Source organism: Bidens hawaiensis, unplaced genomic scaffold (assembly GCF_021521415.1).
Source record: "Bidens hawaiensis isolate Kalapana, Puna unplaced genomic scaffold, B.hawaiensis_p1.1 tig00011793_1, whole genome shotgun sequence".
In the NCBI taxonomy this organism is placed as follows: Eukaryota; Viridiplantae; Streptophyta; class Magnoliopsida; order Asterales; family Asteraceae; genus Bidens; species Bidens hawaiensis.
The window spans coordinates 727388-752285 of record NW_027491937.1 but is presented as its reverse complement, the minus strand read 5'-3'; the positions used below and the strand labels follow the sequence as shown (position 1 = coordinate 752285).

At 34.3% G+C, this 24898-nt stretch overlaps 4 protein-coding genes across 6 annotated transcripts; all 4 read left to right on the top strand.

Annotated features, from left to right (window-relative positions):
- The first annotated feature begins 2260 nt into the window (after positions 1-2260).
- Positions 2261-4930, top strand: LOC143539072 (heat stress transcription factor A-7a-like). 3 transcript variants are annotated; one of them, XR_013136370.1, is made up of 4 exons: positions 2261-2881; positions 3445-4285; positions 4371-4552; positions 4663-4930. XR_013136370.1 is itself a non-coding variant. In XM_077032495.1 (2 exons), exons 1-2 carry the CDS (start codon positions 2570-2572, stop codon positions 4096-4098), a joined length of 966 nt encoding a protein of 321 aa, XP_076888610.1. In that variant the 5' UTR covers positions 2261-2569; the 3' UTR covers positions 4099-4339. The 3 variants fall into 3 exon arrangements, 1 of the variants encoding a protein (XP_076888610.1); XR_013136369.1 differs by lacking the exon at positions 4663-4930 and having other exon boundaries at positions 4371-4587; XM_077032495.1 differs by lacking the exons at positions 4371-4552; positions 4663-4930 and having other exon boundaries at positions 3445-4339.
- A 4637-nt stretch (positions 4931-9567) lies between these two features.
- LOC143539052 (disease resistance protein Roq1-like) lies at positions 9568-10997 on the top strand. Its single transcript, XM_077032471.1, has 2 exons — positions 9568-9835; positions 9971-10997. The coding sequence occupies exons 1-2, from the start codon at positions 9627-9629 to the stop codon at positions 10632-10634; spliced, it is 873 nt and encodes a 290-aa protein (XP_076888586.1). The 5' UTR covers positions 9568-9626; the 3' UTR covers positions 10635-10997.
- A 5669-nt stretch (positions 10998-16666) lies between these two features.
- LOC143539091 (chaperone protein ClpB2, chloroplastic-like) lies at positions 16667-17598 on the top strand. Its single transcript, XM_077032507.1, has 4 exons — positions 16667-16861; positions 16945-17182; positions 17258-17453; positions 17541-17598. The coding sequence occupies exons 1-4, from the start codon at positions 16667-16669 to the stop codon at positions 17596-17598; spliced, it is 687 nt and encodes a 228-aa protein (XP_076888622.1).
- A 2791-nt stretch (positions 17599-20389) lies between these two features.
- Positions 20390-24731, top strand: LOC143539090 (TMV resistance protein N-like). The gene is made up of 5 exons (XM_077032506.1): positions 20390-20556; positions 21253-21593; positions 21650-22869; positions 23688-23969; positions 24039-24731. Exons 1-5 carry the CDS (start codon positions 20390-20392, stop codon positions 24729-24731), a joined length of 2703 nt encoding a protein of 900 aa, XP_076888621.1.
- Positions 24732-24898: the final 167 nt, after the last annotated feature.

Sequence of the window (24898 nt, the reverse complement as noted above, 5' to 3'; positions counted from 1 at the left end):
TAGCGTTACAACCTGACAGTACGTGCAATATCCGAAGATCGTTCACGTACCATTAAGCAATCATTCATACATATCATATCATTCACATAAGGCATACACTTACCTCTTAGGATAAGCGTATTAACAAACATATTGAGTATGCACACAGCCCCGAAAACATAACACATAAATGGGGCTAGAAACTCACCTGAACACGGTTACGTTCACCGTTAATCGTAATCCCTTTCTTCAGTTGCACACGGCTGACTGTATAACAAGTACACGTATCAAACAACTATCACTACTCATATCATCTTTCCAGTCTTAACTACTACCCACAACGAACGGGGGTCCGGGGGCAGTGCCCCTGGCAGCGGGGTCTAGGGGCGGCAGCCCCTAGCAGGGTCCAAGGGGCAGAGCCTCTGGCTGGGGTCGAGCTGCCAGGTCAGCTTGGAAAAATTTTATTTCCATTAACTGTCTTAACACATTTTTCATTAGGTTTTTAATTTATTTTCTAATCGAACTTGGCTTTAGGCGAAGTTAAACCTTAGGCGAACTTAGCTTTAGGCGAAGTTAAACCTTAGGCGAACTTAGCTTTAGGCGAAGTTGTCATCAGGCGAACTTGGCTTTAGGCGAAGTTATCAATTAGGCGAACTTAGCCGTAAGCGAAGTTATCAATTAGGCGAACTTGGCCCCAGGCGAAGTTATCGCTTTGAAGGCGAAGTTATCGCTTTGAAGGCGAAGTTGCCCAGATGCAGACGAAGTTGCCCAGACAGCCGCTGTTTGGTTTCTGTCCAGCATTTCGAGCGTTTTTAACACCCTTGCTATGGTTCAATATCACCCACTACGCTTCCCGACCATTTTCGGTCGTTTATACACTAAAAAGCTTGGATCTTTAAACTTCAAAGATCAAGAATCATACCTTTTTGAGCTTGTTTGGATCTTGTTTACTTGTTATCACAACTAATCTCTCTCTCTCTCTCTCTCTCTCTCGGATCTGCCCGGTTCTTCCCTCTTCCCGGCCGCCGGCAAAGTTGTGTGGTGTGTGTGTGTTTTGGAGTGTGTTAGAAATAAATGGAATGAAAGATATTTTGGGTTTAGGGGATATTTATATCCCTGAAATCCCATGGATCCAAGGCCCATTCTCATTTAACCCATCTCAATTAATCCAAGTCCATGGTCCGCTCCTTACTCGATATTAATTAATAACGCAAAATCACTAAACATAACTTCCTTTAATCAACATTAAAATTTTAGGATGTTACATCAGGCTCCTCATGCTCAAGACTTTTTGACTGTCACCCCCATCAAAGGGTTATGTTAGCACATATCAACAACAGAGTACCGAGCCATTCTTAAATATCGTTTATTGATCCCCCCGTTCCCAGTTGATGAGCCATGCCCAGTCTGCCGTAAAGTTTGTTTAGATAATTTTGATGAACATGCAATTTATTACAAAGAACTCCCCGAGTTTAAATATAGACATGATTTGGTCATGGATGTCATTTGTGATGTGTTAAAACAGGCGGGAATCTCAGCAAAAAAAAAGACACTCATGTGAATTTCTTGTCGGATCCGCGTGAATGAAGGTCTACTATCCGACCAACGAACATTCTTGTGTTTTGATGGGCCGGTTGGGGGGGGGGGGTGGAGCATGCTTGTGTGGACTTTACAGGGGTGTCCCCTCTTGTCGGGCTTAGAGACACTGAGTTTGTTGTTAGGCAGACTGTGCTAAATGCAGAAGCATGAAAAATTCCTAAGCACGAGAAGGCATGTGTTGAGAATCAACATGCCTTCATTCATTTTGATACATTTGGGTCCCTTACCCCCGATGCTGCTACCTTTTTAAAAATAGTTTAGCCGGTCGTGCACAGTAACTCAACGACGACGAGGAATGATAACTTTGTTTTCAGTAGGATCAGTTTTGCAATTCAAAAGGGGGTGACGGCGCAATTGTTGTTCGCTTGCCTGGCTTTCTATTATAATTGGATATTTTTTAGTTATCGAGAATAAATTGTGCAATAAAAAAAGAAGAAATAGTGAGTACCCATGTATCAACCACCAACTATAATAACAAAACTATTTTATCACCAATTCACCACAATTATTACCCTTTTCACCTGAAACTTGAACATGAATAGAGAAACACTAATTCTTTTCGAAATCCAAAGTGTCTAGAAGTTTCTTTAGTTCTTGATGCTGAAATCGTGTGCGCATATCTTTACCATTAAAAGCCAACTTCCCCAATCAAGAAAGTCCACCACTGATTCAAACATCTTCTGTCATCTGATCTCACTGAAATCCCCAAAATCTGACTTAAATTACCTTTTTTCTGTCATGCACACCATCTGTTCGACCTTTTGTCTCAACCAACTTTCTTGACTTTTCACTCTTGTTCTTTCTATCTTCCTTAACTTCACTGCAAATTAAGACTAACAGACTGATAATCTCTAAAAAAAGATCACACCCATATAATAAATTAACAACCTTTCGCTCTAATGATATCGGCTTCAGTCACTTGAAACCGATTTCAAGACTGTGAACCCATAATAAAATTTGCTTTGTTTTAAGGGATTTGAGTCATTTGACCATGAATCCTTACTACCCAGTTGTTAAGCAAGAATACCCTTGTGTTACAAGTGGTGGGATAGTGAAAGATAAGCAGCCTGTGATGGAACACTTGCCACAACCAATTGAAGGTCTACATGATACTGGACCTCCACCTTTTTTAACAAAGATATATGATATGGTGGATGATCAAAGTTTAGATCACATTGTTTCTTGGAGTAGAGGTGGTCAAAGCTTTGTTGTGTGGGATCCACATGCTTTCTCTACTAATCTTCTTCCTAGATACTTCAAGCATAACAATTTCTCTAGCTTTGTCAGACAGCTTAATACTTATGTAAGTCTCTTCTTTCAATTATTATTATTGCTAATTGTATTTAATCATCTTTTTTTTTTCTTTGAAATTGAATATGAATTTGATGTGGACTTTCTTGTTTTGGTTTGTTTGTTATATTTGATTCATGTGGTGTTAGTTAGATTCTTGATAAAATTTGTTAATTGATCTTAACACTAACAGGGCTCTCAGTTTCTCACTTTCGCACTTTCTGAAGGTCAAATATGTACATATTTATGCTACAGGTTTTTTAAAACCATTTAAAGCATCATACTTGATAATTTTATTTATTTATTTATTATTTTTTTAACAAAGTATGCAAATTGTTGCATTAAATGGTTAAAAGTTTGTAAGTATGCTTGGCCTATACAATTGCATATTTTGGTAAAATAGCATGTTGCAGTATAGATTTAGGAGTAGATTGAATTTTCTTGTGGTTTACCTGATAATAAATATATGATTACCAAGGAGAAATAATAGACTTTGACATGGTTTTGTCACTTTTAGTGGATGTATATGTGTTCTCTAATGTGGTTGAAACGAGTTAGTTTCATATTTGAGTGCAGGGTTTCAGAAAAATAGATCATGATGTATGGGAGTTTGCAAATGAAGGATTTTTAAGAGGCCACAGGCACAATCTGAAGAACATTAAACGAAGAAAGACGCCTTCTCAGCATCTGGTTCCACAACAAGCGACGCGTTCATGTGACGAGGTCGGAATTTTTGGAATCGAAAGTGAAGTTAGACGTTTAAAACGTGATAAACAGATTCTTATGACGGAATTAGTGAATCTAAGACAACAACAGCAAAATAACCGGGCCCATCTTCAAGCCATGGAGTTGAGACTACAAGGAACCGAACGGAGGCAGCAGAAAATGATGAGTTTTTTAGCAAAAGCGATGCAAAGTCCCAATTTTATCGAGAAGTTGGTTCACCATGGTAAAAGGAAGGATCTTGAAGATGTCATCATGAACAAAAGGAGACGGTTAATTGACCACGGTCAAGGGTCAATATTTATTAAAGACGAACCTAAAGAGTTTGAATTGTCTGAGCTGGATGAACTTGCTTTAGAAATTCAGGGATTTGGTAGAGCCAAAAGAAACCAGGAGGAAGTATTTAATAATCTTGATGGATTAGAAAGCGGAGAGAAAGAACTTGATGAAGAATTCTGGGAGGAGTTGTTTAATGAAGAATTCGGGATACCTGAAAAGGGTCAATAAAGTCAAAATGTGGATTTCTTGGGTTCGGACAAGAATTCCGAATGGTTCAAATATGCGTCAATAATCTCTTCATTGATCTTCATTGTGTTTAAAAACGTTTATTCTTGATCTTTGTAGTTAGGTACTTTGGATGATGATGAAGATATGAAGATCTTGGACCGATTCAAGATTACTAGTTCTGATATTGGTTGGTTGACTTTTATATGATTTTGTATAAAAAAAGAATATATGTACCTATTATCACTTAATTCAGTTTTTCTTGCCATTTACAGGATACAGATTCATGAAAAGCACTACTCTCGCCAAATTTAACCTTTTTTTCGTGTTCCATCTCCTAAGTTCTTTTTTCGTAAATATTATAAATCTAATTATTTCATATAACTTTACCTTGATTATCAGATTGGAAGCATTTACTTGGCCAGATTAATTCAAGTGCTTGTTCTGATATAATAAGGTTAATATTGTTCTTACTACCGATAAGCATCGCTAAGATTTCTTGATTTTTCATAAGCATGCTATATGCTGCCCTTAATGAAATTCATTCTTTGAAATATATCACTGTAGATTTGCACTGAAGAATACCTAACTTGAAGATTCTATGGCTGCAATATGTACATGTAGTAGTTAGTTGACTTTTGATGGCTGCTAATACTATACTTGGATATGTCAATTCAGACATAATATAAAGAACAATAATGTTGTGGGACCCATGCAAGCAATAATGCTTGGGGATTGCATCAACTATGTAAGGTCAGAAGCAAGAAGGCTTGACAACTTAAATGTAACCCTTAAATTTTTATAACAAAATAGAGAAAATCTATATTTTTTTTAATAAAAATAGAATCATAAATCAAAGAATGTATATAAAGAATTTTATTATTTTCAATACGTTACATATATATTACGCCTCGGTTATTGGTTACTTGTAATATAACAAGTCCATAAGCATAGTTATTCTGCAGGATATTTCAGCCTCAATTGGGATTGTCATGAAGCTTAAACTGACAAATAAAAGAGTAATAGACATGGTACAAGTTAGAAAGTAATGCTATATTTTTAAGTTTAAGAATTATTGGTTGCATTTTGATTGTATGGTTGTATCAACCATGTATCATTTGAACCAATCAAATTGGTTTTATATTGCATTCCAATAGATAAATGTACACTTGTCATTTTTTAAACCAGGAGCTTCTGATTTCATGATATGGTTATAGTGTGCTTCCATTTGTTCTGTAATTATTTTTAAGAAATGATAGGATGGGAAGAAAGTTGGTTCCAGTGTCACTTTCTTTAGGTGGTCCTTGTGAATATGCCAAATGATATGGTTAAATGCCTTGGCAATGTGACATTATGCAATTAATGTGAAGGCCTCTTTTACACATGTTTAAGAAGCACTTTAACAACTCATGGTGTATGACTTTGTGATTTGACTAAATATTGTAGTTGGTAACTTTTTGTAAAAATATTGTATGTTTTAAATAATTTGTCACTATTGTTTCTTGTTTTACCTTTTAAAAACTAATAAGATCGCATTTAGAAACCCCGGATTCAAATCAATAATAAAAACTAATTCCGGATTAGTAACCCCGGAATAAGATTAATTACTACTCATAATTTGTAAAAGAAGTTCATATATGATTTATGCTCATTTATTAATTCAAGTTTTAACATATAGTTTAATGTATCTTTGATTTGTAATATATCTTTTTTGAAATTATTATCACTTTGTATGGATGGGAAAAAAGTTGGTTCTAGTTTCACTTACATTAGGTGGTCCTTGTGAATAATGCCAAGATGATATGGTTAAATGCCTAGAAATGTGACATTATGCAATTAATGTGAAGGCCTCTTTTGCACATGTTAAGGTGCAGTTTAACAACTCATGGTGTGTGACTTTGTGATTTGACTATATTTTTTTAATTGAATGTTTAATATTTATTATAAATTTAAATATAAGGTTTGGTTTTTTTTTTCTTTTTTTACATTTCAGAATTTTTTTTACTTTAATTGAGTTGTATATTATAACTGTAAAAAAGCTATAACACAAAGGAAACATATAAAATAAAGCTAACAAACAATAGGATGTCACTCGTGGGCTACAAAAAATAAAAAAAAAATCCTTCTTCACATGAACATCCCACTGTGAAATTTGACAGTAAATTTTATGAATATAATTGACTAAATTTTGTCAAAATAACTGCCTTTAAAAATTGTCAACATATTTGACTTTAAAATTATCTAGCTATTTACTTTGTGTAGCACATATCACATATGTATAGTGAACAACCTATCCGAACCAGAATTTCGTTTTGGACCTATGTACAACCCGACCTGATTGTTTTCCAATGATATGTTTAGACTTTAGAGTTCACAAATCTTATTAATCAATTTGATGACTTGAGTCTTAAAAAACAAAAACTTGAGATTGTTTAACACTCAACGAATTGAGGAGTCAATACTCACATGACTTGATTAGAAAGATGTATTATTTTGGTGTTTATTGTACCATAGTTATGTTTGGCAACTTATAATTTACACTAATGCACACGTTTTATTTTCCTAATCGACATTTGAATGAGCTTTTTTTTTATTACATTCACGCTTAAGATTATTCATAAAAAAATGGATGGACATCGACATGCGACAACAACTTTATTTTATGTGGACCAATGGTCGTGCAAGGCAACACAAACATTCATCAAGTGCCACAACACGATCATTATAAGTGGTTTGGGTCATATCAGGCTCAACATACCAAACACATGTAAAGCATGGCCTATGTGTTTAACTAATTCACGACCCGTGTGAGTAACTGGATAATATTGCGTGATCAAGAGGGCAGAAATGTCTTCATGGTTGAGAGAAAAAGAATTCAGTGTATAAATTGTTGATAGAAAATAGCTTGCATTATATATGTACTTAACACGTAAATAACAAAGACATGTTGAACCGACCAACTCATGTCCAACACCTTTTATTAAAGGTGCAAACACTAGCTGACCAATTTTATGAATATCGGTTACTAATCGTAACCAATTATTGATCAAACGGTCAATATTGATATCGTGAATGAAAAACTAACTTATCTGACCGGTTAAATAACTGGATTTTATATATAAAAAATTAATTAACTACTAAAAATATATAATAAACTTACTTTATTAAACTAAAAAGGAAAATAAACGACAATATAGGTAAATAGAAAACAAAAACATAGATAAAAGAAAACAAAAACGGCAATACATTTTGTTTGATGGTATATAATCATCGATATCCGTTGTTGTCAACATGCCTTTGTCTTTAATTGTTCGCTCTGGAGCCTTTGCCTTCATTTTTGGTTTCATTGCTTTGCAAAGGAGGTTTTGTCATACGAGCAAAGTGGAGTTGGACGCGACTCTGAGGAAGACTAAAATTTAAACCAATTTGGACCCAAGTCTCAATGGTTTTTACATTTAGATATCCGTAATTATTGTTAGTCCAATTTGGACCTACTACTACTATCACCAGTGGCGGATGCACTTGATGGACGGGGGTGTAGACCCCCAGTCAGTTTTTTAGATTTAGTGTATTTTATGAGAAAATAGCCTTTAAATTCAAAGTGTCCCCCATTAATTTTTTCCCATGCCCCCATATTCCTGATCTTTCCATTCGGACCAAATTCAAGCCCAACTAACAACAAAATCATTCCCCTTCTGCTTTACCATCTTTATAGCTATTCCGGCCAATGTTTTAAAAATCGGTTCAATTCGGCCGGTTGAATCGGTTAAGCCGGATTTCGCACAACAAACCGGTATTTTGAGCCCGATATTTTTGGCCGGTTTGCTATAACATTCTACCGGCGGTTTTTCTTAAAATACCGGTTTTTACCGGCAAACCGATTTTAAGTCTGGGGAATTTTTTATATATGCGGCCCATATTTTTATAAATTACTTTTAACCCAACAAATAGTATTCAAACGTGTAAACTTTAAGACTGTTTATTAAAATTGAGTGCTTTTGTATTATTTTTTTTTAATATGGATTAACTTTTAGGTTATTTTTTATTATAGAATCATTTACATTTTGATTATTTTGGAGTTGAAGTTGCATATATTGGAAATTATAAGGAAAACTATTTAACCGGTTGTATCATTTTTTAGCTCAATCCGGTATGATTAAAAAACTGATTTTTAAAACATTGATTCCGGCTGACAGAATGAGTAAAAGTCAACATTTCAACAACTATTAACCTTGTTTTTCTATTATTATATTTGAAATTTACTGACTTACATATATTAATTGCTACATGTTCATAAATTTTCTTTCATAAATACTTATAATTGTGAGAAAATCATAACTATATCTAACAAGTTTGTATTGAACAAAGAGACAAATTTCCTTACATAGGTTTATTTTCTTTTACCATTTTTTTTAACCCTCATCTAATAAATTTTCTGGATTCGCCACTAACTATTACCACTAGCACCACCACCGCTACTACTACGTTAGTATTTCCCTTATTGACATAAGTTTAATAAAATTTCAGGGAAAATATATAAAATGATGTAACTTATCCTCAGATCTCACATCACATAGGTTATTTGAACACAATGTGCTCCTATACGACACGTATGTGTATAAAATTTTGTCATTTTATGTCGAAGAGTGTTAAGTGTTTGAAGCTGTACATATACATGCACATGTCCCCATCTTATCATGTCCCCCATCTTATATTAGTGTAGAATTGTTCACACACTTGCCAATAAAATTTGGGTGCAGGAGAGGAAAACCATTGGAAATTTCGTCGTACAAATTCTATAGTATTTATTTATTGGGGAGGCTTCAAAGGGTTCCGGCACCGAAGCGATGATGTTGAAGCAGGTTCTTCTCAGCTTCATAAGAATCAGTAATCTAGTAATCTTCTTCTTCTTTAGCTAGATCTATTTCACATAAATGTAATATATATACTGTTGTACCCATGATTTTATTGTTTAGAGTGTTATAATAATGAACTTACAGTTCTCACATGTGGGTAAATAAAAGGAATTAATCGAAAGAAAATGAGTAGCTTAAGCAAAACTGGTTTGGGTAGGTAGGTCAGAATTCAAATTGCGTTTATTTCTTTTTGGCTTAGGTTATGATTTACTAATAGGGGCCAGGCAATATTTTTTAAGTTAGAATTCATATGACTGAACTGAACAAGTATTTCTGCATGTGCACTTTGTTTGTTTGTTTCGGCAGAAAATGAACGCGCTGGTTGCGTGAGAAACTTAGAAATCAATCCATCCCCATCATCTAAGAGGAAAAGGGATTCAAGTTCTTTTGACAATGATGAGCCTGAATCGTCTAAACGGCCAAAGGATGACGTCTTCATCAATTATTCGTTTGAAGCGCTTATGCTCAACGGTTTTGCCATATCTGACCACACTGTGCTCCCTGTTGGTCACGATATGCGTTTAGAGCTGTTGAAAGATATCGAGGATGTATGTTGTTGTATTCTCCCCTCATTATGCCTCTTCTGTAAGAAGCCTCGATGAGCTGGTCAGTATTATGGACGGCTTCAACAAGTTTGATGAACGGAAAGTTGTTCCGGTATTCTATAAGGTGGAGCCATCTGATGTTAGAAGTCAAAAAGGCCCTTTCATGGCAGCTTTCCAAGCTCACCACACCAACACTAACTTAGATCCTGACAGAGTTCTAAAATGGAGACAGGCCCTAAAGAATGCAGGCCAATTGTCTGGTCTTACCTTGCAAAATGGGTAATTCTGTTTTTTGCCCTTGTCTTTAGTTATTGCTACAAATAAGTTATAGCTTTTGGTTAAAGTAACCAAAATGAAAAGATAAAAGCCCAAAATTGTTCATATATTAATGAGTTTCTCTCTGAAATTTGGCAGGGATGAGGTGAAATTTGTTTTGGACATTGTCGAAAAACTTGAGAAGATGCTGACACCACAACGGTTGCATGTTACAGACTACCCTGTTGGGATAGGATCTCGGGCTGAAGAACTCATCTCAACATTAAGTTTAGACCAGAAAGATTCTGTTTTGGTTGTTGCAGTTTCTGGATTTAGCGGGACTGGTAAGACAACTATTGTCAAAGAGGTGTTTAATAGAATTGCTCCAAGTTTCGATCTTAGTTGTTTTCTTGCGGATATCCATTACATCTGTCAAGTTCCAAATTGGAAGGTTGAGTTGCCAAAGGCGCTCATATCTTGTCTGACTCGTGAAAATAAGTTTTCAATCATGAGTAATCATAATGAAGGCGTTACAAAGATAAGGAGGCTGGTAAGTCGTCGGAAGGTTCTTTTGGTTCATGATGACGTTGATAACTTTCAGCAGTTGGAATCATTAGGTATTTTTCCTAAATGGTTCTTTGAAGGAAGTAGAATAATTGTGACAACAAGAGATAAACGGTCCCTTGGTAATATACCATATGCATCATACCATACAAAGTTGTTGAATAGAAGAGAATCTGTGAACCTCTTCACTCATCTTATGTTTGTAAGAGACGACTCAGTAAACAAAGAGTTCATAGAAGAAGTTGTGGGTCGTGCCTGAGGGATTCCCTTGGTTCTTAAGGTGTGGAGTAGCCATTTTAAACAATATGAAAGGGAACAATGGCCAAGCATATTGGAGACACTAAAAAGAATCCCGCATGGTGATGTTCAAAAGCAGCTCAAGATGAGTTATGACTCATTTACTCCAAGAGTCAAAAAGTTATTTTTGGATATTGTTTGTTTCTTTGTCTTGGAGATGGGTAAGGATAAGGATGAAGTTGTGAAGGTGCTACAAAATGCAGACTCGAGATTCTTCCCAAATAATGAAATTCAATATCTAGTTGATAGAAGACTTGTTGAAATAACACCAGACAACACATTGTTGATGCATCGTATGATTTGGGAAATGGGACTTGAAATTGTCAGACAAAAAATGATGATGAAAAAATGATGATGAGCCTGGACAACGTACTAGATTATCAGATGAAAGGAATGTGATGCGTGCATTGACAGGATGGTCGGTATGATATCTTTGTGTTCATGATATATATGTACACTTAAGTAGCATACCGAAAGTAGCTATATCTCTCTTTCCCCTTCATATTTTAACAGGAAACAAAGTCAGTTGAGAGCATTGCATTGAATTCAGAAGAGAACACGCTGGAAGTAACTGTTCAAATATGATCTTGAAACAATTTAAAAGAAAATTGAAGGGGTTAGGTGTAAGTTTAGTTTAATTAATTAGTATTTTAATGTTTAGAGTCATCTAGTTTGAATTAACTGGTAAGATAATGTTTGTATATAGATTATAATTGAAAGAAGTATTTGAGTAAGATCAGAGTTTGAATTAATTGGTAAGATAATGTTTGTATATAGATTATAATTGAGAGAAGTATTTGAGTAAGATCAATATAGTTTTTCTAGTAAAAATAGAGGGTTTAGGGTAATTGTAATGTGTGGTTTTCGTTCTTTATAATAGTATTGAAAAGAGTCGAACAAGTTGTTTAAATATCGAGTGTTTTGTGTTCAAGTTTGGGGCCAACCTTGGAGGCTTTTAGAAAGATGAGCAACCCGAGGTTGGTTAACGTTTAGTTTAATGAAGATTCTAAGATTAATAATGAAATGACTCACTTATGTTTCAAATAGTTGAAATACATGACATGTATTCATAGACAACCAAAAACAATATGAAAATAGATTATAAGCCCACACAAATAATCATACACTTACACAAAGCATAATATTCATACACAGCCAAACACATTCTAAAAATATATTATAAACCTATCCAGATAATCATACACCTACACAAAGTATAATATTCCTACATAGCCAAAAACAATGTAAAAAAAGATCAGTAACCTACACGGATCATCAGTTTCCTACACTTCAAATGGTAATATAAAAAAATGCACGATACTAACCTTTGTAGTTTGTCCCTTGTGACTAGCAAATCTAGTATAATATATAATATGTAAACATGGTAATAGATTATTATGAATGCATATGAGAAAATTAAAGATACTTTAATGCATGCATTTGTTTATTTTAATACTATAAGGAAAGAATAACCAATATATCTTTTTTCTTCAAATTAGTAAACATTTCTTTTCATTTTATTACAAAATTGCCATTATTGTTATTTACCATTGATTACACATAATCAATGGTCCAGATTTATTTCTCGTATTTCTCGCATTAAAATGACTTCTGCCTTATATATATATATATATATATATATATATATATATATATATATATATATAATGTTAACGTACAAATGAAATTAACGTGAGAATCAAGTAGAGTCTTTATATATACAAATAGAGTAATTATGTAATTACAACATAGAGTAATTACATAATTACTCTACTTGATTCTCATGTTTAGCACGTTAATTTCATTTGTATTTGATCCAAACCCTATATATATATATATATAGGGTGGGGTTATAATAAGAAGTGGAGTGTGTCTAAGAAGTGAAAGAAATAATCTGGCGTGTCAGATATGTTGATCTGACTGTGGATATGAAAAGTGTGTTTATTGTGTGGTGTGTTTTATTTTAATTGCGGTGTGTTTTATTAGATTTAATGGTGAAAACACACTTTCTACACTTCTTAGGAAAAATCTACTTCTTATTATAACCTTGCTATGTATATATAATGTTGATAAATGCCCTCTTAGAATTTAAAGGCTTCTCCACTGCTCCGCCTTCTAGCTTCTTTTGCTTATTAAATAGGCCCTGGGCGTAACTGAAAACCGAATTAAATTGCTCCACGTCAGCAGTTGATTTGGCACGGTGCTGTCTCCTTGAATACACCTTTATTTCCCTCCTGCCTCCCGGTAAAGCGCCTTGTCCTCAAGGCGAAAATTAGGGAAATGTTCTGCTAGCAAATCATGAGATTCCCGTGTAGCTTCTTCGAGGGGAAGATGACGCCATGAGATTATGAGTTCCAAGAATGGTTGGCCAGCTTCATAGACCCAATGATGAGTAATAACTAACTTGGGTTGTAGATCCATTTCTCAATTTTTTTAGTGATTGGTAAAGGAGTCATTGGTTGAGAAGAAAACGAACTGCGAGCGGGCTTAAGCATGGACACATGAAAGATTGGGTGTACTATGGCATCATGGGGTAATTCAAATTCATAAGTTGCTGATCCAACTATGCGCTTGATACGGTAAGGACCTTGGGGATAACTTCTCGTAGTTGCGTTTAGCTAAACTCTTTTGGAGGCAAGGTTGGATTTTTTAAAAACACATAATCACCAACATGGAATGATAGTTCACGTTTCTTGGAATTAGCTTAGTTGCGCATTCGATCTTGAGCTTTTTGAAGATTGGTTCGCAATAACTTCAACATATCATCCCTATCAAAAAGTTGCTGCTCCGACACAACATTCTTTGTTTCCCCAACAACATATGAAGGGAGATGAGGAGGTTTCCTGCCATAAACGACCGAAAAAGGTGTTGTGCCCGTATTTGTGTGGTAGCCGGTGTTATAGGAATGTCCTGCCCAAAATAAGTATTTACTGCTATGTATAGTTTGAAAAATGTTTATTGGCTTTTTGATTTTTTCAAAAAGCCAATAAGCTAAAATGTGTTTGGCAATCACAAAAATTCTTTTTATTTAAGTTTTTGAAAATGTTAAAAAACAGTTTTCTAAAAGTCTCAAATCATAGCTTTTCAAAATGGCTTTTTGAAAAAGTCAATAAGTCAATAAGCATTTTTCAAACTCAATCCCAAACATTATAATATTTTTTATACCTTTATCATTACCATTAGCCTATGTTTATCCTTTATTTATTACATTAAAAATCACTACATTTATTCTCTCATTTTCAATTAAATAATATTTTTTTATACTCTTATCATTACCATTTCTCTTTCCTTCACTCACAATCACTTTCAAAATATATTAAAAAATTATAGGGCATGAACGATAACTTTTTAAATATACAGAAAAATTACTGCATTTCTCTCTACTCCACTCACAACACCTTAAACCACTCCTTACATTATAAAAACTTCACTCACATACATTAATTGATTGAATGTGAATCCTCTAAGATCATTCCCATAACATCCACTATCTCTACATTCAAAATTATACTTAAAAACATTACATTTTCTCCCTTTTCAATTAAATAATACTTTTTTATAACTAATCATTACCCTTAATCTCTCTTTCAGTCACAACAACTTTCAACAGATATTAAAAAAATACAGGGGATGATCGGTAGCTTTTCAAATATACAGAAAAATCATTGCATTTCTCTCTCATCTACTCACAATCCTCTAATGCACTCCCTATATTATAAAAACACCACTCACCAAATTTGGTGGTTTGAATGTAAATGCTCTAATATCATAATAACAATCAAATACCAACATTAAAGTGGTTTTGTGTGAGCTTCTAAAACTTCTTTATTTGCTATTTGTTTGTATCTGAGAGAGAGAGAGAGAGAGAGAGAGAGAGAGTATTAAAATAAATATATATTATTTAGTTTTTTTAGATATCATTTAGTTATATTTTTTTAGCTTTTTAATATATTAACAAAAATGTTAAAATTAATATAATACCCATCACATGTCCCACATCTCCTACGACTTAACCGGATTTTTGGATGAACGTTTGATACGTTTTTTTTATATAACTTTTATTTTTATTAAAGGACAAAGATCGAAATTAACCTTATAAAAAAACCTTATTCACAATTCCTCCCTCAATATTAAAGGACCAAAGTTTGTATGTATAAAAAACTAGGTTAGTTACCCGTGTAACACACGGGTTGAAATACATAAATTTATTTAAATAATAACATAATGTCAAATACAAATGTTCAACATATATAAAAAGGTATTATACGGTAAAGTAAATTACACATTACATAATATAAAAATAAAAAGTTAGAAATTTTAATAATCTCTAAATATTTATTCGTACACAATATTTATAGTTTTGTTTGTAACTTTACTTCCTATATCAAAACTTAGTAGTTTCACATTGTTTGTGTTTTTAACTCTTGATAATGCAACGTATAACTGGCCACGAGTTAAAATAATTTGTTTAAAAAACAAAGCAACCATCTATAGCGACCGACCTTAACTTTTATTAATCTTAAATGCAAAACAAAAAATAATTGAAAATTTCATTCTTTGAAATTCATCATTTTATCTAAAGGTGTAGAAAATTTCTTTTAAAGAATAAGGGGGTGTTTGGTAGAGGGAATTGAGGGGTGAGAAATGGAATTGGAAATAATTCTCTTGTTTGTTTATGAAAGAAAGAGGTGAGAAATGGAAATAAACCATTTCCATTTCTCTGATTTTGTTTCTCTAACAAAAGAGGAGAATTGGATTTCTCGACGTTCATTTCTCCCATTTTCCTCCTTTACCGTATTCTCACTCAATCTCTCTATCTACACACTTTAATTATTCTTCCATTCGTTCACCAGATTCATTCATTCACACTACTACATATGGCGTCATTTTCCGGCGTTGGACTCCTCCACCTTCCGCCGTCATCCGTTTGCTCCGATAAAACGGCGTCGTTTGCTCAGCCGTCAGTCTCCATCAACTCGTTTGCTAAACCTAGACGAATTACTCTACGCTCATTCAAATTGAAGAGTAGTAGGTGTAACGAGGCTTTGTTGCGAGCTGGTACTGGTGGTATATTTGGCGGCAAGAGGTATCGATCGTCGTTTGTTGTTCGGTGTGATGCTTCGTCCAATGGCAGGGTAATATATTATTATTATTATACTGTTTTGCTGTTAATTGTTAATTGAATCGATGATTAGGATTGATTGGATTAAGGATATTATGTGGAGTTTAGCATAGTTAGGGAATTAGGGACTAATTAATAGTTGAATGAATGATAGAAACTGAATTTGACTTCCTTAAGACTATAATTAGGACTGGAAATGAACTGTTCGTGAATTGTTTTACGGGAAGTTTGTTTCGTTTAATGAATGAAGGAGCATGGACAAGGAATTTCGTTTGATTCATTAAACGAACGAGCATGAACAGAGCCATGTTTATTCAATTGTGTTTGTGAACATTTGATAAGGTGTTAGTTTACGTCCGTTTTTTGCTAATGTTTCTTTGTTTATGTTTGTTTATTAAAGGGTTTATATAGTTTTCATGACTTGTCTAGTCTTACCATATAAATTTAAGCAAAATTATTAACTATGAAACACAATTATATTTGAGTATTATGCGATAAGTTTATATGTAAATTAACATATGAATATGAATGTTAAGAAAAACACCAACACAAACTTGATAGCCAGACCGAACAGTTGTCATTGATCATTCTCAGTTAGCCAAATCAAAAAAAAATTATGTCTGTTCATTTGTGTTCGTGAATGAACGAACACGAGCTAAAAGTTTCGTTCGGTTAGGTGTTCGTGGATTATTTGCTTGCCCAATAAAAGCTTAATGGGACGGGCATGACCAAGACCTTGTTCAGTTTTTTACAGCCTTAAGTATAATGTATATTTAATAGAATAGGTAGATGGATAGTTGATATTTTCCATGATATACTTATTGACAATGGGACAATTGTATTCACAGATTACTCAACAAGTATTCACAGAGATGGCATGGCAAGCAATTGTGTCTTCTCCTGAAGTTGCAAAGGAGAACAAGCATCAGATTGTGGAGACTGAGCATTTAATGAAAGCTCTGCTGGAACAGAAGAACGGGCTAGCTCGTAGGATATTCTCCAAGGCTGGTGTGGATAATACACGCCTCCTAGAAGCCACTGATAAGTTCATTCAGCGCCAACCAAAGGTGATAGATACGGCGTTCTGTATTAATAATTATATGACACTTAAGCTGTTGCATGCTCTCACCTTGGTTACTTTATATGGCAGGTTATTAGTGAGTCAGCAGGCTCAGTGTTAGGGCGAGATTTGGAAGGCCTGATGCAGAGAGCTAGGGATTACAAGAAAGAGTATGGTGACTCATTTGTTTCTGTTGAGCATCTGGTGCTTGGTTTTGTGCAAGATAACCGATTTGGGAAACAGTTGTTCAAGGAGTTTCAAATCTCATTGAAAACGTTAACTAATGCAATAGAATCAATCAGAGGAAAGCAAACAGTAATAGACCAGGGTACATACAGTTTATTCATGTTTGATCATATGTTCTTGTTAATCCAAGTGATCCTAATATGTTTTTGAACTTCAGATCCTGAAGGGAAGTATGAATCATTAGAGAAGTATGGTAAAGATTTAACTGCCATGGCTAGAGAAGGAAAGCTTGACCCTGTTATTGGAAGAGATGATGAAATACGCAGATGCATCCAGATTCTCTCAAGAAGAACCAAGAACAATCCTGTGCTCATTGGTGAACCAGGTGTTGGAAAGACTGCAATTTCTGAAGGGTAAGTTACTAAGATAATACCTTTTTGTAAAACCACAAGAATCCAATGAAGACTTGAAGCCTTAATTTACTCTACTGCATTTGACAGGCTAGCTCAGAGAATAATGCAAGGTGATGTGCCTCAAAGCAGCTCATTTGATTGGTAAAGATGTGGATCTAGGACGTTCTTTTCTTGCATTGACAATAGAAGAGAAAATTGAGATGGTCGAGTTGTATACCGATGGTTCAATGGGATAGTTGTGTATGGTTGAAGTATGTTTTGTATGTGAATTGGTTTTAACTATGGTTGATGTTTTTTGCTTAAAAACTATGTTTTGTATGTGAATTGGTTTGATCAATGCATATTTTGGTTGGAATTTATGCATCTTTTTATATGTTTTTTATTTTTTAATAAATATTTGTTATGAAAAAAATACTTGTGCTAATGATAAAGTTGATATAATTCTCTGTTTATTTCCTATGTACCAAGCAAGAGAAATGATTCTCAGCTATATTTCTCTACTGAAATCTCTGTACTACCAAACAGAACAGTCAATTCTCATTCTCCAGACCAATTCCCTTTCTCTGCAATTCCATTTCTCTATTCCATTTCTCTACAATTCCATTCTCTTTACCAAACACCCCCTAAAAGTGTTAGTTCCAGTATTACTTCTGGATATGATTTTCGCTTCTATAACACGGTTATCATATTGTATTTTATTTTCACATGTATTTTTGCCTCAACATCGTCTTTCAGGACTAACCTATGACTTGACAATCATAGATTTTCAGGCCATCTAAAACATCAAGAAACTAATAGTTTCTTGTAATGTATCATTTAATGCATGATAGATACCATATGAATAATGGTAATATTTTTCATCTCCCGAAAACATGGATAACAAACATTTGCTAATTTCTTGAACGACCTCATTTTTTGATGCAAGTATATCTCGTTCACTAAATAAATCTATATATTTGAAATCTTTAATAATAGAAGGATATACAAAGACAATTTATCATCTGATTAACAGTGTGTTAATGTCTAACATTTTCATTTCTAAGGTAAGAAGTTGATTTATCCTTCTGAAAAACCAAAACATGTAGTCTATTGTTTATATATTTATGTGGAATTTTAAGATGATATACTTAACATAAATGATGAGTTGATTCAATAGTCAATTTAAAAAAGAAGCTGTAAATGTCGCTTTTTTTAACCCACCCGTGGACCGAACCATGCTTGATACTTTAACCAGTTATAAATTAACATAAACACATACATCAATAGTGAATTTGTCTTTTAAGGGTTTGAAAAGAAAAAAAACATGTAATTTAGTAAATATCATATATATTTAATAAGTTAAAGTTTATTGAATATTAAATTTTAAATTAATTTTTTTCTCTTCATCTAATAATACCATTTTTTTATAAAACCTTAATATTAATTAACTAATATAATATATTTAAAACCTTCATTTTTGTAATCATTATTTAAAATCAACGTTAATTAGTTAATTATAAAAACCTAATATTAATAACTAATACAATATATTTATATAAAAAAAATAATATATTTATGTTGGTATTAAGTTTTTAAATTAGGAAACAATTATTAAAAAGAGAAAATAAAAGATTAAAAAGAAAAAAATGAAATAAAAATTATTAATAAGAAAGAGAAATATATTTAATATGAGAGAGAGGAGGAAAAATTTTGTAAGGATCACCATGATGATGACATGTGTCACTTAAAAACCTTGTTTATTATATAGTATAGATAAAATGTTTAATTTAGACGATTTTAGAAGTGAAGTTTGATCTATCCCCTCGCCAAAAGGCGGTGTTTGAATGCCTTCGGGCTCCTCGGGCTCAGGATTTTCTGAGGGCCATCCCCATTGAAGGATTAGGGCAACGTATGTCGGGTTTGGAGTATAGGGCTATCCTTAAGTACCGGTCAATGATCCCTATGTTCCCGACTGATGAACCTTGCCCAATTTGTCGCAAGGTCTGTTTGGATTCTTTTGGTGACCATGCAGTGCATTGCAAAGAATTGTCTGGCTTTAAATACAGACATGATTTGGTTAGGGATGTTCTGTGTGATGTTCTTAAATGGGAAGGAATTTCTGCTAAAAAGGAGGCCCCTGTTAACTTTCTCACGGATCCTCTTGAAGGGAGGTCTACTTTACGATCGGCTGATATTCTTGTGTTCGGGGGGCAGGAATGTCTCCTCTTGTTGAGCTCAGGGACCGTGGGTTTGTTGTGGATCAGGCTGCGTTGAAGGCTGAATCGGGCAAAGTTGCTAAACACGAGAAAGCTTGTTTAGATAATCAACATGTCTTTCTACCATTTGCCTTTGATACATTTGGTTTTCTGGCCCCAGAGGCTGTGAAATTTTTGAGTATGGTTCTGCGCGTCGTACTCGGAACCTCTTCAGCTTCTAGGTCTCAAAGCTTCGTTTTTAGTAGGATTGGTTTTGTTATTTAAAAGGGGGTTGCGGCGCAGCTTGTTGTCTGTTTGCCTGCCACTTTATTATAATCGTCTTACAGTAATTTATAAATAATATCTTTTAAATTACTTGAAGCTTTTCCACCGATGACTTTGATCGAAGTCAAAGTCGAGTACAAAGTGACTACTGGTTCGAAGCTTTACACACAACGATTGAATTGCATCATCCGTCGTCTCATTTCATTGGTTTGCTTCTCAGAATTTGTTAAGGTAATCCGAATAACCGTTCAATCAACGGACTATGAATGTCAGTGGTCGAAGAATCTAGGGTTTTATGTTGGTAAAATGTGCCTGATTAATTAGTGCATTTGTGTTAGCAGCAAACAACTCTTAAGTGATGCTCCTTTTTAATTGCAAAGTGTGCAGAATCTACTATACTACTATTTTATGTCATTCTGTATATATTATAATAATAGTTCATCTATTGTGTATACGCAATTACAGTGAGCTTTTGAGATGGTGGTGTCATATGCATCATCATCATCATCATCAACTACAGCAAGAGTATCACAGGGTTATGATGTTTTCTTGAGCTTCCGAGGGGAGGACACACGCTCCGGTTTCATCAGCCACTTAGACAAAGCCTTAATTCAAAAGGGCATCACAACCTTCAAAGATGACAGGTTAGGCTTAGTTGTTATTAGGCAAAACCCAAACTGAAACCCAAGTCATTTCGTTTTTTTAATATACAAACCCATCGCTTTTCGGTTATTTTCAGTATCGGTTCGGTTATAATCGGGTTATTTATTTATTTTTTCAATTTTTGGGATTCCTTATTTAACCTCCTTATAAGGAGGTCAAATAAGGAATCCCAAGCACCCCCTTAGCGTAGACATTGCAAAAAGACATTTTGAAAATAAAAATGATGATTTTAAGCTTGTAAGAACTTATTAGAGTACCACATGTATATTGAATTCAAAAAACAAAAATAGGCTCGTGTTATGTGGAATCATACGAATACAAAGTTGCTAGGGTAGTAGAGTTAAAATTTCAACAAAGTTCTTAATCAAAAAACACTAAAATTAGGCTCGTGTTATGTGGAATCATACGAATACAAAGTTGCTAGGGTAGTAGAGTTAAAATTTCAACAAAGTTCTTAATCAAAAAACACTAAAATTTTAGTACCAATCTTCATTCTTCATCTTATTCATCTTCAAAGTATAGTCTCAATCTTCATCACCATCAATCGGTTCGGTTCGTTTTTTTGAAATGGATAACCGATCCGAAACCGAAAATTTGGTTTCAAAAAAACAAAAAATTTAACTATCGGTTAATGCTTTAGTTCGGTTAATTCGACTTTCTACTCACCCCTATGACAGGTCACTTGAGATTGGGAATTTTATTGCTCCTGTGCTCCTAGAAGCTATAGAAGCATCAAGATTTGCTGTAGTAATTTTATCCAGCAAATTTGCAACCTCTAAATGGTGTTTGGAGGAAATCACAAAGGTTGTGGATTGCATGGAGCGAGATAAGCTGATTGTTATTCCTGTTTTTTACCATGTGTCTCCCTCTGACGTACGCCATCAAAGAAATTGTTTCAAACAAGGCTTTGCCCATCATGAAAAAGATCCTGGAATCTCACCACAGAAGGTAGCAACATGGCGATCTGCCTTTACAAAAGTAGGGCTTATCAAAGGATTCCACGTGACACCAGACAAGTAGGTTATCTTATTAACATTTTATATTTATATATTGTTTAGTAGAGGTTATTATGAGATGCACAAATGAACTTTATGATCTGTTTTTATTATTTCCAAAATTGGATAGATGTACAGTGTCCTAATGTAATTGACATAATTCTTCCAACTTCCTGCACGAATGAATCAGAAATCGTAAGTGAAATCATAAGGAGAATCTTGCAGGACATGCGAAATGCATCGCCGGTAGATCTTAGTCTTCTTACCGAAGGTCTAGTTGGAATGGAATCTCGAGTAAATGAGGTGGTTAGAATTTTAAACATGGAGTCTAATGATGAAGTTCGGTTCATAGGGATTTGTGGGATGAATGGGATTGGGAAAACTACTTTGGCTGAAGTTGTCTTCGAGTGCATTCGCAATGCATTCCAAAAAAGTAGCTTTATCGGAAACATCAAGGACATCTCCAAGGAACATGATAGTGATTTATGCAAGTTACAACAAAAAATCCTTGATGATGTTCTAAAGGATGAAAGCATACCCGTGAGAAGTGTTAAACATGGGCAAACTCTGTTGATGACAAAGCTACGTGATTTGAAGATTATAATCGTTTTGGATGATGTGAATCATGCAGACCAGTTTATGTATTTGGCTGGTGCACGTGAATGGTTCGGGCCCGGCACCAGAATCATAGTAACAACAACAAATGCAGACTTGCTAATTGCATATAACGTAAATGAAATATTTACGTGTGAAGAATTGAATGGCAAGGAAGCTCTTGGACTCTTTACTCAGTCAGCATTTCGAGATGGACGCCCTATGCATGGTTATGAAAAGCTGTCTGATGATGTTGTGAAGTATACTGGCGGTCTTCCAATAGCTCTTACTGTTTATGGTTCTCTATTATGTGGAAAAGAGGAAAATTATTGGAAAGAGATATTGAAGAAAGTTCAAGAATATACACATAAAGAAGTTCTTGGAAGACTTGAAGTAGGTTATGCGAGGCTAGATAGAGATCAGCAGCATACCTTCATGTATATTGCGTGTTTCTTGAAAGGGAGAGACATAGATTTGGTAAAAGATATACTAACCGATGTGGGTTTGTACCCTGAGTGTGGAATTACTGATCTTATAAACAAGTTTCTCATAACTATCAATTTTGATGATTGTGTGTGGATGCATGATCTGCTCCAAAAGATGTGCTGGGTAGTTCTTCGTAAGGAATCACAACAATACAATGGAAAACAAATTGCAATCAAGTATCTTCAAGATGTTTTGGATATCCTCTCATCCAAACCAAATGTTTGCTCAATGGCTTTCTACAAAATCATAATACTGTTATCCTTTTGATCTTGCAAACTGATTACTATGATACTTTTCAAATTTAAAGTTGTCAAGGCTATGTTTCTGGTTTTAGCTCTAAAATATTTATGCTGCGACAGTTTTCTAATAGTTGTAACAGGTGGCTGACTCATTTGACAATTAGGATTCAGTTTCACCCTATGCAGTCAATCTCGGTGGTATATCGGTGGTATCTCGGTTATCAGTCCTCATGTGAAATATCGGTCAAAATATCGGTCAGAATCTCGCTACCGATAATATCGGCGATATTGACCGATATTTGGCCGATATTGACCGATATTTCACCGATATTCCACCGATATATCACTGATATTCCCGATATCAGTGTTTTAAGTCTTAATTTTCAACTTTTAGTGTTTAATGTTGGTGGTTTGAGTCTTAAATCAGTTTCTACTTGCTACAATTGTAAGTGTTTTGCAACTTTCAAAAGGATAATTTGTTAATAGTAGGAGAGTATACTGAATGGTTAGTGTTAAAGTGTTATATATATAAATTTTGCATGATATTATTACCGATATCCCACCGATATCTCACCGCGATAACCGATATCTCAAATATCGGTCCTTGACCGATATCCGATATTTTTCCGCATTAACTGCTTAGGTTTCACCACAACATAAAATATAGTAATGCTTTCTGTGTAGTCAAATAGATATGCCATTTAACACCCAAAACTCCGTAAGTTACCACACGTATTCTCAGGACAGAGTGTGAGAGAATTAGATGACTTATCCTGTTTTACTGTTTGTTTGTACCAGGAATCAAGAACAATTGAAATCATTAACCAAGAGCCGTATAAGGTTGATGTGAATGATTTCATTGATGATCCATCCTGCTTTTCAGAGATGAGGAAACTAAAATTTCTCAAAATTAGTGGTATACACTTTCCTCAAGGTCTTAGTTATCTTTCCAATGATCTTCGAATTCTGGAATGGTATGGCTGCTCATTAAAGTCCTTGCCTCAAATGTTTGAACCTACACATATTTATCAACTTGAAATGTGTTATAGCCAACTCAAAACGCTCTGGGAAAGAAAACTTGTAAGTCTTGTCTTTATAATCGTAAGTAAATGGAAGCTAGAAATCTGAAATTTTTATCTCACTTAACAGGATCTGCCTAATTTGAGATCTATTGATCTTAGTTTTTCAAAGGATTTGACCCAAATACCTGACTTGACATCAACACCGAAACTTGTGAAGCTAAATCTTAAGGGCTGCACTAAGCTGAAAGAGCTACACCAATCAGTTCTCTCTCACAAAAGGCTACAATTCATAAACCTCAATGGGTGTGCACATCTTCACAGCCTTGGAAGAAGCAATATGGAAATGGAAATGGAAGCTCTTGTGACACTTATTCTTTCCGGGTGCTCAAATCTTGAATATGTTCCCGAGTTTGGAGATAACATGAAGTGCTTAGAGCATCTGTATGTAGATGGAACTAACATCAAAAGGTTACCAGAAAGCTTGGGGAAATTGTGTAATTTGAGGAAGCTTGATGCAAGTGAAACTTTTATACAAGAGATTCCTCTGTCCGTTCATTACCTGAAAAGATTAAGATTTCTACGTGCTCATAAATGTCAGCTTTCACCGCAAAGCAGAGGTTTTCTTTTTACAAAGATGGACATGTTATCATCTGGTTTAAGGGAACTTGACTTAAGTTATTGCAATCTATCTGTGGTTCCTAATTGCATTGGTTTATTACATCGGTTAGTAAATTTGGATCTTTCTGGTAATAAAATAGCTTCTCTGCCCGCCAACATCAGTCTCCTTTCAAATCTGAGAATGCTGTTTGAACTGCCCTAAAGTAGCTGAGAATGAAAGTGGCAGTCATCTAGCAGAAAGAATATTAAATAGTTACTTTCTGCTCTCTCCCTCTCTCTCTCTCCCCCCCCCCATAGGCCCGGAACTTTTTAAAAATTTTTTTTATGTATATATATAATTTTTTTTTAAAAAAATATGTATTGTTAATG